The sequence below is a fragment of the Pagrus major genome, chromosome 10 (assembly GCF_040436345.1).
Source record: "Pagrus major chromosome 10, Pma_NU_1.0".
Lineage (NCBI taxonomy): Eukaryota > Metazoa > Chordata > Actinopteri > Spariformes > Sparidae > Pagrus > Pagrus major.
The window spans coordinates 24,857,820-24,873,302 of NC_133224.1; the positions used below are offsets into that span (position 1 = coordinate 24,857,820).

General features: G+C 45.9%; 1 protein-coding gene across 6 annotated transcripts in view; it reads right to left on the minus strand.

The window, feature by feature from the left end:
- ppargc1a (peroxisome proliferator-activated receptor gamma, coactivator 1 alpha) overlaps positions 1 to 15,483 on the minus strand; it is a 267,696-nt gene that overhangs the window by 8,998 nt on the left and 243,215 nt on the right. For 2 of the 6 annotated variants that reach the window (XM_073475251.1, XM_073475252.1), the window contains exons 3-9: positions 12,999 to 13,193; positions 11,887 to 12,012; positions 10,424 to 10,781; positions 8,502 to 8,547; positions 8,213 to 8,286; positions 3,052 to 4,282; positions 685 to 777 (exon numbers count right to left, since the gene is read on the minus strand). In XM_073475251.1, coding sequence (XP_073331352.1) covers positions 685 to 777; positions 3,052 to 4,282; positions 8,213 to 8,286; positions 8,502 to 8,547; positions 10,424 to 10,781; positions 11,887 to 12,012; positions 12,999 to 13,193 — 2,123 coding nt within the window. Of the gene's footprint in view, positions 1 to 684; positions 778 to 3,051; positions 4,283 to 8,212; positions 8,287 to 8,501; positions 8,548 to 9,448; positions 10,782 to 11,886; positions 12,013 to 12,998; positions 13,194 to 15,483 lie in introns of all 6 variants that reach the window. The other 4 variants (XM_073475248.1, XM_073475250.1, XM_073475249.1 and 1 more) reach the window with 3 other exon arrangements.

Genomic DNA, 15,483 nt, shown 5'->3' on the forward strand with positions numbered 1-15,483 from the left:
CGACTGATGAGCGACTCTCGGGCTTGTCTGATGTCATTAGGCCCGTGGGTGCCAAATCAGCTCGGAGCGCTGAGATGGTGTCAGTCTCCCTCCCTCTCCCTCTCTCTCTCCCTCTCTCTCTCCCTCTCTCCCTCTCTCCCTCTCTCTCTCTCTCTCTCTCTCTCTCTCTCTCTCTCTCTCTCTCTCTCTCTCTCTCTCTTTCTGCACTGTGTCAGTACTTCTCTGCATATGAAACGGTCCCCTCTGCAGTGGCTTATGGAAAACTACAGACGCACCAAGTTGAAAAAGTGTCATTATACAGCTGGGAGCATCAAATCAGGAGTGAAGTATGAGTGTGCATCAGTATGATTTGGGATTCTTTTGTCACTAGTCCAATAAAACATGATCAATTAAACATATTTGCCCTGAATGTTTGTCACGGGGTCCCCATGTGGACCGTGGAGAAGCTTCGATCTTGATGTGAAAAGGGAATCACAGAGAGATCAAACTTTTTCTGAGTGGTGACAGGAAAAAGTTACACTATTTTTCATTTCAGCCATCCTTCCTTGCGTAACATTAAAAGGCCTTTTGAATTCTCCCAGGCAGTTGCTAAGAATAAACACGTGTCCCAACCTGACGTATGCGACTAAACAAAGGTTAATGACATACAAAATTGCAGGTTAAATAATTCATTTAAAAAATCACCTTGGCCTGCGGCTGAGAGGAGATCGAGACTGAGGGTGGGGGCTCTTGTGAGTCCTGGAACGAAAAGTGCTTGAGTCTGTGTTGTGACGGGACCTGTGGGGAAAAACAGGAAATGTTAAAATATGAAAATATTTTTAGCAACACCTAAGAATGGTGTTCATCTAACACTTTAAAAAGAATCTCTTGTAAGTTACTGTTGTCTTCTCAAAACTTGTGACACTTTGGTTAATTTGTTCTTGGGAACCAAATGAACTTCTTTGATATTCACGAGGCCCATTTAGATGTTAGAAACTGGGTTAATTCCAGATAAAAAAGAATTCCCTCAGCCTTGTCCTACTCTAACCCTTGACCACAGAAAGTGTTCATAATTCTCGACAGAAGTTTTACGTACACACCTGAGCCAGCATATACATGCACCTGCTATCTATGTTGTATGAGGGAAATGGTCGATACTGTATGCCCCGGTGGCCTGACTGTGGAGCTTGTACCTCTGCACACTGTAAGCTTCTGATGCTTAATTATTGAAGTGTTGCTGAAGAGGGAAGGCTTGAATTATGGAGGGAGAGAAGTTTGGGAAGCTCAGAGAAGCAAAGGAATGCCAGTTTGGAAACATCGAGGATCATACTCTGTGAAACTTGAAACAGAGAGGAGGGATTTTGAGGTTTTTTGCTGCTATTTATCTTTTCTTGCATGAAAATATAACAAGCTTCTTGTCCTGCTGCTTTCAGAAAGCTTGTCAGTGTCAGATTCTGATCGAATGCCTTGAGACTATTACTGTATAATTTGTGAGCAAGTTGGTGGAGAGTGAAGAACAAGGGCCCGAACAGAATAAAGTGATTCTATTGGCTCCGTGGAGTAAACTGACCTTTAAGTAATCAGGCAAACAAACTGAGTCACTGCAGTGGAGTCCCAGCCACTCAATGAACTACTACTGACAAACTGAATTTCCTCACATCCTCCTCAGTATCTACTCTTTGGATCTGTTCTTCTACCAAAAAAAAGAAAAAAGCCAACAGAAAACCCCTCGGCTCTGATCAAAGGGAAACATGGGAAATGTAGTTCTCACACAGAGCTATGATGATACGCGTCTCTTTTGAGAGGGCTTTTTGAGACTACATTCCCACAGCCTGGATTTGGCTTTCATCTCTGGGGATGTAAAAGAGGAGGGTTTGCCACTCAGTAAAAACAACAGCTGCCGCTTAAAACAATAGCCCCGGCATCAAACAAAAAACAGGAGCGTGTGAGGGAGCGACTGAGGAAGGGGGGTGAGTGTGAGGAAGACACTCAAATAAAACTCCCTGCCTAGAGATTAAAACTCATACTGTTCAAAAGTCCAGTGCCTCTGGCGTGTTTCCTGTCCTGGGTTCTTCTTTTTTTTGTTCATTGTGTGTTGTTTTAGGGAGATCACACCATTGAACCAGTCCTTTTTTCCCCTTGTCAGTTCATAGGAACTAAGGGGCCACCTGTTCTGACAGGCAGAATTTAGTTAGTAAAACAACTGCAGACAATTTGGTTAGATTCTTGGGCTGGGTGATGGGGCTTTAAAAGGGACACTGTGTAGTTTTGCAGAGGAGCTTTGAACTCAGAATTTTAATATTTACAATATTAATGAGGTCATAATACAAACTCAGAAATATATATTTTTTTCCATAACTGGCTTTATTGCGACATGATATATATGTTTATAATTTGAAATCTCTTAAATGCAAGGACTGGGTGACAGAATCAAATATCATAGATTTTTTGACCAAATACCTCAATATCAGTATTGCGAAAATATTGTAGGGATGACTATTGGTACTTTCACTTAATATTAACACTGAGATTTTTGATAAATTATCATCAGTAACACGGATATAATAACTAAGTGAATAAAGACAAGTATTAGAACAAGTAGAACAGTCTGGTAAGTTCAGAAAATAACATCACTTTACTGTAATGCAGCCTTTAAACCAAGAAAAGACAACACTTTTGAAATATCATGACACAACGATGTCTAAAATGTAAGCTGCTGTATAGTCTCAGTCTATAGTCTATAGCCCAGCCCTACTAGAATCCATTTCACCTCTCTTTTACCTGTTAAATCTATTTGTGTGAGACTCGACAAATCTGTCCTGCATTTAGTCCAGGCAAGGCTAAGACTAGCAGGAGGTCAAGAACCCATGCTAAGAGTCTCCAGGGTCTATCCTGTCTGACACCAGGGTCTGACGACTGATCAGGCCTGTTTTACACACCTAATCTAGATCCCCTGCCAGGTCCAAGCTCTATTTAAACTGTATGGGTGGGGAGCAACCAAGGCTAAGCCAAAACAGGCGGTGTGTGTGTGTGTGTGTGTGTGTGTGTGTGGGAGAGAGAGAGATGACTTACCAGGAGGAGGGGCGTCTGTCAGGTGAGCTGGAGAGGGAGCGCCTCCGGTAGTGTGAGGAGGAGCTGCGGGAGCCGGAGTGGGAACGAGAACGGGAGCGGGAGCCGCTGCTGGTCCAGCAGAAAGGCCTACTGGGCGAAAGGAGGAGGGAGGACGGTGGGGAGACGGAGCCTCGCGAAGGGGAGCAGCTGGATGGTGGGGAACAGGAGGGAGAGCAGGGGGGGCAGTCAAAAAGTAGGTCCAGGGGTGTGCCCTCCCATGGGTAGAGGAAGCGACTCTCACGGCCCTCACCCAGCTCGAGCTCTTCGTGGAAGGGCAGGAAGCCTGGGTGCAGGTAGCTGGAGCCAGGCAGCCTCTGGGAGTAGTAGCCATCCCCCTCCACAAGGGACTGAGGGGCTGCAGCCTTGTTCACCTTGCTGACTGGTTCTCTCTCCTGGCCACCCTGGCTGTAAAGGGCGTGTAAGGGGTGACCAAAGTGCTTATTGAGTTCTGCTCTGATCTCCTTGTCACAGAGGAGCTTTCGGCTGGTGGCAGAAAGGTGATATTGGTCCCCGTCAGTAGTGGCCTCTTGTAATGGGTTCTGGGTGGTTTGAGTAAGGGTCTGCTTCCCCAACTCCTGGACCCAGGCTGCTTTTTCAACCACAGAGGCGAAATTCTGCTGCTTAGCCAAAGGACCAGATGAAGCTGATAATGGAGAACAAGTAGATGAAGGTGATGAAGAGGACAGTGGCATGGCTGAGTCCTTACATTCGACATGCCTGTCCTCCACTTTGCCTGCAGTTGGCACGGAAGCAGCAGTGGCACCTGAGGTAGCCTTCATCGCTGCTGTAGTCATGGTAACAGTGGCTGTGCCGCCATCCTTCTTAGTGCTAGCTGATGCCTGGCAATAGTCATGGTCACTGTAGCCACGGGACGCCGCCCGCTTATTGTTCCCAGTGCCGCGATGCTCCTCAAGGCCACCCCCCACTGTGTGTTGGGTGACGGAGTAAGGGAGGGCGGTGGACGCTTTGCTCAGCTGGGCATAAAGCTCAGTCTGTTCGGGACCCTTCCTTGTGGGGCCCCCGCCTGAGGCACCTGAGGCCGGGGCCAGAGCGCCGGGGCCCAACTCGCCCAGCCTGGCTCTTTTGCATGCCAAGGCTGAGGAGGAACATGAAGACAACTTGGTTTTGAGCGATGCTTTGAAAGGATTCTCTTGACTGGCTTTGTGTGGGGGCGTGGTAGGTGGTGTCAGACCTGCAGAGGGGAGAAGGAAGAGGTTGGTGGGGGTGATAAAATTGAAATGGAATCATAATGCAAACCTCCCCAAATATCCCCCTCTCCCTCCTCCCCTCAGTCATCTATAAACCCCCGGGTCAGTTTATGGACAGTGGACACAGATACATGCCTGATTAAAATATTCACTTTCACTTGGCCTAATCCTGATCTCTATTTTATTGCAATCTTGACAGATTAATGTAATGCTTGGTGTAACTTAATATGGTGGTGCTGTAATACGGATGACTTGCCACCCCCTTCCTCTCTGACCTTGGAAAGATCCCTTTTCAAGAAAAAAAAAAAAACACAACACAAAACCCTGTAGAGGACAAACGTAATGCATCCGATGAAAAAAATTAAAGTAACTGTATCATATCTCTGCCCGCCTCACGTAAATGTCTGCACTGGACAGCAGCCAATTCATCTGAATAAAACCAAGACCTTTTTTTTTATCCGTCTGAGAGAAAAATCACCGACATGATGGCGCACATGTTGCAAGATTATCCACCACCATCTTCCTTTTTCTGCAGGAGGACATGTTGCTGCTCTTAATGTTGCCAGGGCGAGATGTCTGCCATGTCATGAAGCACAGGAAGTACTGGCGAATGGGTTGTCATTCTTCTCAGATGGCATGTCCCTATTGCTTATGCGCCCCCCCCCCCCACTACCATCCCCACCCTAACCCCATCCTCTCCCCCGCCTCCTACAGATTTACAACCAGACAGATGGCAGTTATATGGGAAGTCCTGAGATGAGCCCACTTTATAGCATTGTTAATGCACTCACACAAACAGCCGCCGCCATTACTCTCATTCTCGCTTTCCTCCTTTCCTTTAGTCTTGCATTCTCCCCCTTTTTTTCTCCCTCTTCCTGTCTGCCATCTTCCCTGGATCAATCTCTATTTCTCCCTTTCCGTCTCTCCACATCCTATCCTGTTTCTGTCTTGCGCAGAACAAATGTGCCCACACACACACATACACAGGCATACACACTTGTCACTAACAGTCTCTCACTGGAGTCAAACTCAGGCACTTTGAAACACCTACGCTCTCCCCTCTTCTTTGCTTTTCTTATAATGCACATCATTCTTCCCTTGCTGGCGAATTGCACCAAATGACACCTATTAGTATCAGTGTTAGAGTGTGCACAGGGAAGACAGCTTGGCAAAGGGAGTGTGGGAGTCTGATACATAAATATGCAAGTTTATGAAACCACTTGCTGTGTTTGGAATGCCTGATCCATCTTATCATCCTACTTATTATCTTGATGTGTCTGGAAGTAGGACTTCAAGCCTCCGCTCTTCCGTCTCTCAGTTCTGATAGTGATGCAGTACAGACATAAACACATATATGCATTACGGCAATGAAATGAGCTATGAGAAGGAGAACGGAGAGGGGGAGAAAGGCTGCTATACAAAGCCTGAGGAACTTCTGTTTCACCAATGAAACGCCATCTGTCCAAAACAATGTGTGCGTGGGGTCATAAACTAGGAGCCATTAGCGATGGGGGTGAAATAAATCAGAATTAGATAAATATGTGCCTCTCAGTCAAACTCGCTGGTGATGGATGATCCGCAGACACAAACACCAATCATGTGGCCACCGGAGAGAAAACGATGGAGCAAGTGAGCAAGACGGAAAGAAAGCGGAGGGTTTTATAATCTTTTTTTTCAGACACCTCAGAGCGAATAACAACTCCGTGCTTAAAGAGTTGATCCGGCAGTAAGCCATGCAAATAGCAACACACAGACCACCCAAGTGTCATGAGATACAGTAATTAAAGACAACACGGCAGCACAGGGTAAATCTATTAGCTTGGCAGAGATTAGGCCAGAACAATCAGATCCCAAGGGGGCTCGCTGCCGATTGTAGCTTTGACTGTTACCTGAAAACATGCAGCCAACAGCCACAAAAGTTGCTTTTATTTAGCATTAAAGGACACTATGTAGTTTGGGAGAAGAAATTCAAACTCAGAATGTAAATATTTATAATATTAGGTAAAAATACCAACTGTTGTTGTTGTGGTGTTGTTCTTTAAGGTCAGTTTGTTTATTGAGTTTATTCAGTCCTGAAAAAGAAGTCAGTGAAGATCTTACTCTTCTGATTAAAATGTCTTCCCCAAAACTACACAGAGCACCTTTAAACAAAATTTGGCTCAGTGCAAGATATACAGGTGTATATTAACTGATTTGGCAAGTAACCACTATTACTCCAACTCATCATGAAGGCATAAAATGGTAGCGATTACTGGTAGCGATTCATGAAAAGTTCTATCAGTGAGTTACTGACATGCCTTTAAGATGCCAAGTGAAATCGTCCACCTGGCTAACTTTCATCTGGTAATCAGTTGCACAGTGATAATCTTTACTGTAGTGGAATGTAACTCTAAATCTGCTGAGGACATGTAACGCCAGACCTAAAAGCTTTCACCTCAACTTACTGGGATCTATATCCATCTGTCTCATGCAGCACAAGACTCAAAAGCTAATCCCCAAAGCAGGAAAGGGGCTCAGTAACGTGGACTAATGACTTCCCTGCTAATATTCAATCCTAAATTTGCGGTGAAGTCAGGTGAAGGGCTTTATTTGACCGCGCTTGCAAAATGAATGCGGTGGAACAGAACGGACGCTGAGATTTGGCCACGGGTCAATAGACTCGTGCAGTAAAACAGGAAGAAATATTAACTGTGCTCGATTGCCCCAGAGCTTAAGCAGCCCTGCTCTTCCCCTTCTTTAGGTCTCAACAGGCACCCCCTTTGACCCTGAGAGCTTATCTACACAAAAGGGTTAAACAGCACTTCGACCAAGGTCAGAGGGACAGAGGGAGACCTCTTGCGGTCTGGTGTGCCACAAATTTCCATCCCCCATGAGAGCAAAGTAGAAGGCATGCATGAAGACCATTTCCCTGGCTGGTAAATGAATACCTGAAGGGGCTAGAGTACATTGTGAGAGGCTAAAGAGCAGCCATTTTGTTTTTATTGACCTTAGATGATTAATCTAGAGATATAGACATAGATGAGCATAGAGAAAGACAGTATAATATTGCAGCTTTCACTGACATTCTCTTCATTTTTGTCTTCTCATTACTCTTCTCATTACCTTTTGTCTATAGCTTTCATCTGATGTAGTTAATTATGACTCAGTAACACATAAGGATGATTTCAATAAAGATGCTGAAAAGGCCTTCACATGGGCCTTTGCATGCAAGCCTTAAAGGGGCACTATGTAGTTTTGGAGAAGAAACTCAAACTCAGGATTTCAATATTTAGAATATTAATTAGGTAATAATACAAACTCAGAAATATTTATTTTTTCCATTACTGAATAAACAAGCTGTTCTTAGAGGGGAAAAAAATGAAGAGAGTTAATTTAGTTTAAATCAGTCAATGAAGATCTTTCTCTTCTGATTAAAATTTCTTCCCCAAAACTACATAGTGCACCTTTAACATTGGAAAATTATGCACAGGTCAGCTGATCTAATTGCCTGCATGTCTAGGGACCAAAGGAAAGGAAGGCACAGATCATACGGGCAAAACCGAATTATACTGCAAAACCAATTAAAACAACAACACCGCCATTTCAATTTTCCTATGATGTCTGGCTAAGTAAGCTGTCAGTCAGAGAGCATTAGGATCTGATAGAGGATGAGGAAAAGCATATTAACTCTTCAGTAACAGGGGAGGGGGTGCTAATAAACCCTGAAGAGATTGGAAAGCCTAATCAATACTCAGGAACATAAAAATGTTCTTCTATGCCTTCACCTTGAACTCTGAACTGTGATGGGACGATCAAGATGTTGAAGCGAGAGTTAACCCGTTACTAGCTACGACAGGGAGGGGAGAATTCACACTGGCTAGTCTTTGATTTTAAAAGATAACGTTTGTTTTAAATAATGAGAAATGGGTTCTTACCTGGGGTTCCAGCAATCTCCACACTTAATGTGCGTTCAATGGTTTTGTTCTCAAACGGTGATCCCTTGTGGTCACTGCAACACAAAAAGAAAACATTGCAAAATTTTACCCTTCAGGTGAAAGTAAGACTTTTAAATGCTTTTTGTGATCTAAGAAATGGAAATGATTCACAAAAATGCCTCAATTTTGGATTCTAGTCTATATAATTTTCTTTGGCTTTCTTTGTTCTTTTCTGCAGTTTGTTGTTGCTTTCTGCCTGGAATAATGTGGAAAAACTTCTCACACTTACTTTGGAGACTCTGGGGTCAAAGGAAGTGGCAAGGTGGTTGGTTTGGCTGCAGAACACAAAGGAGCATGGGTAATTATTGATCTAGGTATAACACTCAGAAGAGCAGAAGAGAACAGGTCCACATTCTGCAACAATTAATCTCAAATTGGCTCATTAAATGCAATTATTACTACAAAAAAAAAAACACCCATTAAAGTCTTTCAATTGACGCTATAGTACAAAGCATATCTGTTTTAGATTGACCCCGTTTTAAGAATTTATTCTCTTAGGATAGACTGTTCACTCTGTGAGGCAGGATGAAGTGATGGTGCGTATTTCACAGGTGTCTAGACACAGACATACCCCGCTCAAGACAACAAATAGATCGAAAATGGAATAAAGACATAGCGAGACGATGCCACAAACAAGACACATGACAGTGGGTGAGCCCCTCCCTGGACAATAAAGTCATAGTCGCATGCACCAACAGCAGAGGAGGGGAGAAAAAGAAGGAAGAAAGGAGAGTCAAGGAAGCTTGTGCAGTTGCCCGAGGCTCTGGCCGACTTGTGCTCCAGCTAAGGGAACGTGGCTTTAGTAGCACGACGCTAAAGAGCAACGCCCGGGCTCGGAGTCTAAATGTACATATTCAGCACACTCAGCTCAATCAGCCAAAGATGGTCCAAGGGTCGACTTTATGAATACAAGGCGTACAGTAGCAAGACAAGGCTCGCCCCTTTTCCCACCCCCTCCTTTTTAAAAACTCGATTTTAATTTAAAAGAATGCCTCCGGGACTAGCAAAAAGCATTGGCTAGCAGGCTTGTCATTGTTTTTTATGCCCTCAGAATGACTGTTAGATTCGGATTAGAATAGGTGTTAGTTGTGAAGTCAAACTGGGAAGTGGTTAGAGCAGGAGAGGGAAAAAAGAGAGCAGAGATAAGGCCAGTGGGGGGGATGCAGTCATGATTACCTAACAACGGGTGGCCCTGGTCGCCGGGGTGCTCGCTGAGTGCCTGCCTGTGTGGGTGCCCTTGCCCTTGTATGATGAAGGGAGGGGCGGGCTCTGCAATTCTAGTATCTGGGAAGAGTGGGCTTGCTGGGCCTTGTGAGAGCACCGCTGCAGGGCTGCCCATGACATGGTCATCATCATCATCATCAACACCATCATCATCATCATCATGGTCAACATCCTCCCCATGGTTTAGCCACCCCAGCTCTAGTCCGAAGCCCAGGTCTAGTCCTGAGTCTGGCTGGCCAATCCAGCTCTCTAGGTCTAAGGCGAGAGGTGACAACAGGGACCCTGTGTCAGGCTCTTCGACCTTACTTACTGCCCGGTTTCTACAATCAGTGGTCCCTCCCAACTCTTCCTCCTCCCCCTTTGAAACAGCCTGGGCAGGGCTTTCAGACCTCTTACCTGCTGATTTGCTCAGAGTGCTGGGTAAAGGGCTGATCTTAGGTGGGAGTAAGTGGGCTCGATACTGAGCAGGCCTCTGTTTGGAGGTGAGCAGCTGGCTAAGTAAGGGGTGCCCCGGCTTCTCATCTCTTTTCCTAATAGTCACTGTGATGTGCCTATGTGGTGCACGGCTGGCACCATTACTGTTACTACGGCCTTGCCTGCCAAAGCCCTCACTAGCCTGAGTGGCGCCCGCAGCCTCTCGGCAATGCTCACAGCTGTGACTCACCTCTCGGGGAGGGAGGGAATAAGAATGCATATACCTAATAAACCTAGCGGCGGCCAGGCGGCCCACATCGCCTGGCGGCCTTCCTTCTTCACTGGGCGGCCCGTGCTCCAGTTTGGGGCGGGCATGGCCGCAGGTGGAGGTTCTGTGGCCGACAGGGATAGAGGCACCCTCCGACTCCTCAAACCCGTCATCGTGACTGCAACGCTGCCACTTCCCAGCCCCAACACCAGCCACACTACACTCGCCAGCAGCCCGGCTCTCACCTCGCTGGTGATGCTGCTGCGGCGGCTGCTGCTGCTGCTGCTGTTGTTGAGATGGTACAGCTGACTTCTTCTTGGAGGTGGTTGAGGAAGAGGAAGACGTGGTGGAAGAGAGGGAGGAGAACGAGGAGGTGGATGACGAGGACGGCGAAGAGGAGGAGGAAGACGCGCCAAGACCCAGACCACTCTTGTCTCTGCTACCGGCACCCCCCCAGGTGCTCTTGGCTTCACTGGCTTTGGTGTGGAGCAGGATGTCATCAGTGGCTGTTAGGTATTTCAGCAGCTCAGTGCAAGGCCGCCTCACCGGGCGGTTCTGTTGGCTGGAGCCCCCTCTTGCTTTGCCATTCCAGGGGCTCTCCGTCTGTGGAGAGAGAGAGAGAAAATTAGTTTTTTAAGTTTTGCTTAGTGTTTTTAGTTTAGTCAAGCTGATCCAGTTGTGGGAGATGTGCTTTATTTGGCACAAAAATAACAGTAGACAAAGGGAGACTGAAAGACTCAGACAGCCTGAGCACAGTAGTTGCCCAACTATCTAGGAGGCAATGTTGGGAGTGCAGTCCGCCCATCATCTTAATTGCGTGGCCCTCCTAGCGCCATCGCGCCACTCTGTACGCGCACCATGTCCTCCGGGAGTCCTCATTCGCTGTGCTCCAGAAATGGATGACTCAAAGGCACAGTATGAAAATAGAATCTGTGAGGAAGGTTGACGCATTCCATGTGCAAACATAGTACGCACAACGCACACAGATCTGTGTGTATGTGTTGTGTTTACAATACAATATGATCACATACAGATGCTTTTTACATTCAGAGGATTTTAAGCACTAGGGAAAGCATGACAAATAGAGATTTCAGACATTTTCCTCAAACAAGAGCAAATGATCAAGTGCTATAAGCTGTATATATCATACTATACATGAACAGATTATTGATACTCTAATTCTATTCAAAGTCATACACATATCATACTCACAATGACTACATTTTATCTCAATCCACCCCATCCCTCAAAAAGTCCTTTTGAGAATCATCTAATGAGAACATCAAGACTGATATTTTGATCTTGTCGTCTCAAGGCATCAATCTCGCCGCAAGAGTGCCTGTCGCTATTTTTTTTTTTTTTTTTTTCCAACAGGCACCATACCAAGGCGGATAAGTGGTGGAGCTAATGAGACAACGGTGCCGATGCCTCGCCTGGAAAGCCCAACAGCAATCAGCCTGTTTTCATTACGAGATGGCCCCCTGGGATAGTAGACTAGAGCAGTAGTCTAACATCTTCTAAAGGCGGCCACCAAAACAAGAAAAGTGTGAGAGGGAGGGAGAGCAAGCGAGAAACAAGACGAAGAGCACGAACAGAGTGAGGGAGATAAACAAACACTAACAAAAAATGTGCGAACTGGAGTGAAATAGGCAGCAAGGCAGTGCTTGTATTTGTGTGTGTGTGTGTCTGTGTGTGTGTGTGTCCCTACCTTGACGACGGCAGGTGGTGGTCTGATCCGGTGGTTGCTGCTGGCTGCATGGTTCTGTGCCTTGCCACCTGTGTATTGATTATAGCTGAGCTGGGAGTTTGCGGGTGCCAGAAGGAGCTTCTTCAGCTGCGAATGGACCCAAACCGAAGCAGGAGAAAGTGGAAAAGGAGGAGGGAAGTGAGTGTGGGTTGTGCAAATTAACAGTTTCTTTCAATTAGACACCCTGTGCTTTGTAACTGTAAAACCAAAAGAGACCAATGCTGCAGTCAGAAAAGATGAAATCACTAGCATATTTAACAGATTAGAGATTTTTAAGCATGTGACAGGACAAGTCTTTTTTTTTCCTGTGCAGGTGTTTTTTGTGTACACACAGCCAGGCTTCTCTAATGTGATTGAATAAACAGTCTTGGGCATGTGGCTAAAGGTCATTTGGAAGGAACCGGCATGGAATAAAATGGACTATAACTGAACATAACATAACATTTTAGGTCAAAGCCTTTAAGCTAGAGAAAAGCCCAGATGGTATGGTTACGTGCAAAAATAACAGCACAAAGGTAAGCTGACTTCTCATTGAGAGGCCTGTCTTTTTGCCAAAAAAGATGACTCGGGCACAGGGGGATTAGTTGAGACCCACTGAGAGAAGACGAGATGAGATGGATTTCTTTTTTCCCTTACTTTCATTACGTGCCGGCTTGATTTCAGGGCCTGTGGCACTGTGTCAAACGTAGCTGGCCCCACCACAGTGTTCGTATCATTGAATTGCCACCACAATAGCACTGTTATGTAATTAGCACTGAGCAGCGAACACACTGATCCATTCCATTTACTTCCCTCCTCCCTGCATCTGCATCTCTGATTGCACTCGCTGCACATACAGTGAACACATTGTGGCAAATATGGCAGACTGTGGATCGGTCGCTGCCAAATACAGAAGTCTAACACACGAACGGCCACTTTCAGTGCCCAGAGTTGTTAAAGAGTCTTATCTGGTGTCTGCCATGGATTGGCAGAAAAGCAACAGGGTTGGAGGTCATGTCTCAGGAATGACATATGTTAAGACCCTGGAGTGGTGTTGATGGGAGAATCTGGCGAAAGTGAGGTGTCGGTCTTACCAGAGAAGGCTCCTCAGGCTCTGGGGTGCGTGGCGAGCCGTCAGGGGAGGAGGGACAGCTCCGGTCACTGGCATTGGTCACGTCCCCATCTGCCAGGGCCTCAAACGAAGGCAATCCGTCCTCATCCACCGGGATGCTGTCCAGGGTCTCTGTAAGCACTGCCAGCAAGTTGGCCTCATTTTCTTCATCTATCTTCTTAGGAGGGGGAAAAAGGGGGAAGACAGAGATGGAAAAACAGAGAGACAGAAAAAAAAAATAGGACATTTTAGTCAGGAGAAGTTGCATCTCTTTTTTTTCTTCCAGAGAAGTAAAGGTGGTGGGTGGTTGCATGCAGCCTTTCATTGTTAATAGAGTGGGAAGATTTTTTTTGCAGTACCAGAGCTGGCTCTATTCTGGCAGCCTTTTTAAAAACAAAATTCTCTCCCTGTGCAAGTGAGTCAAGCCTGTCACTCATATTTTAAGCACGCAGCTTACTGGACCAAAATAATATCTCCCCCAAGAAACCCATTACCAGGGCTGACAAGTAGCAAGTATCTAGGGAAGACAGGAATGGGTCGGGGTGCATCGTGGTATGGAGGGGTTTGCGGGGGTAAAGGAAACAATGAGCGGGAGTTGACTCTCCTCAATCTTCCCCCACGGAATTGAGAGACGATCCGCTTGCCGACAAGATGTTTGCGAGCAATCCTCAGATAAGGCGAATTACCGCCTGCTAATGCTAAACAAATGTGATATATTTGAAATGTTGGCATGACAGCTGATGTTCACAACGGGCGGGAAGTTACCATCAACATTTTGTGAAAAATAAAGCTTGTTGTTGCCACTCAGCTCCTCTTTGATGTACCAGAGGAGTTGTGTGCTTGCTGCAGCTGGCTGTTTTATGGTAGAGATTATAACTGTGTGAGACGTAAAGAGACAGAGAGACGAATATATAGTGAAGGGGAGACAAGAAGTGAGGTATCGACATGGGAGATTCACGAGACGTAATAACTATGCATGTATGTGGAGACAAAAACAGGGATCGAGAGTTGTATACTGATACATATTGAGAGAGAGAGGGATGCAGCTTGCTTGAGAAAGGGGTGTGTGCGTGTGTGTGTGTTCGTGTGTGCATGGCTGTGCCTTTGTGCAGTGACAAGTGACAACAGGAACTGTAAGTTCCAGGCCCATAAAAGCCCAGGGGACTTTAAGACAGCGGAAAGATAAACAGCGTCGTCACCCCGGGATGTTCTGTGGCCAGCCCAACAAGAACAAATCCCTTTATGCACATGGCAGGATTATCATCGCTCGGCGACGGTGTGTGGCCATCATTATGCCAAGGGGGGCCACCAACCTCTTAGATACCAGCACCATACCTCAGGAAACTCAGATTCCCACATGCACAAAATTCACCCACCCACTTGTTTCTGTCTACCCCACTGATTTTACACAATTACACACCCACCACGGAAGGCACTTTGGGAGCAGGTTTGGATTTTCCAATGAGATAGCGGCCATTTTAATGCTTTCCTCCCTCCAATTTTCATTTATAGATGACACAGATATCTTGGACGTTCAGTTAGCTAGCTAACAGTGAGGAAAACGTTAATCTGATGTTCATTGAGGAGAGTTTCTCCGAACAACACGAGCACTCAGTCATTATTAAAAAATGATAAAGGGGACATATTTCACAGAGATAACACGACGTAGACTGGGGCCATGTCGCATTGGCAAGCAAATGCCTTGCAGGAAATTGCTCTGTATGAGGTGGCATGCTGTTTAATTACTTGCAAGGAGCTTCAAATCCACCGTGCTGGAAGCCTCCGCTACTGAAATGTTCACCATTTTCCAGCACCCCAAGTTATTACCTGAGCACTAAGCGGGTAGGTATTAACCGCTGATAAATCCGGAGCCTTTTCTTAGCCCAAACATACACCCTCGCATGAGAAATTGAAAGCGGGATCATTTTAGATTATCACAAATGAGTCTTTAATGAGCCAGCCATCTGTTTAGGTCCAACATCACCAACTAACTGAGCAGTGGTGTATTCGGGTGGGGATTTATCCACCTTTCTTGAGTAAGTTCAAACCTATACATTCTGTAGAAATTGCAGTCTATGCCACTCTCTGACACTAGTTACATTAAAAGTTGAGAGGGCTGTGAAGGCTTCATTATGTCATGGTTTGGAAAGGATTGGGGAATTTCTGAGGCTGTGGCAGACTCAAATTTAGAAATTTCAATCCTGTTTCAAAAACCTCCACCAATTGGCATGGTCCCACAGGCACACTGTATCCCCCAAGATAACCTAGAAGGGACTCTTATATTCTGAAAAGAGACACTTGTAAAAACCCTGAGTCGTGACGATCAAGCTGCAGCCGTTGCTGCAGCTCTAGTGGAGGCACTCATAGGCCAAGTGGGGATTTGAGAATCTGGGGTAAAGAGCAAACCTCAGTGATCATTTGTACCCTGGAGAGAGCATGATCTAATACCCCTGTCCAGGAGGGTGAGC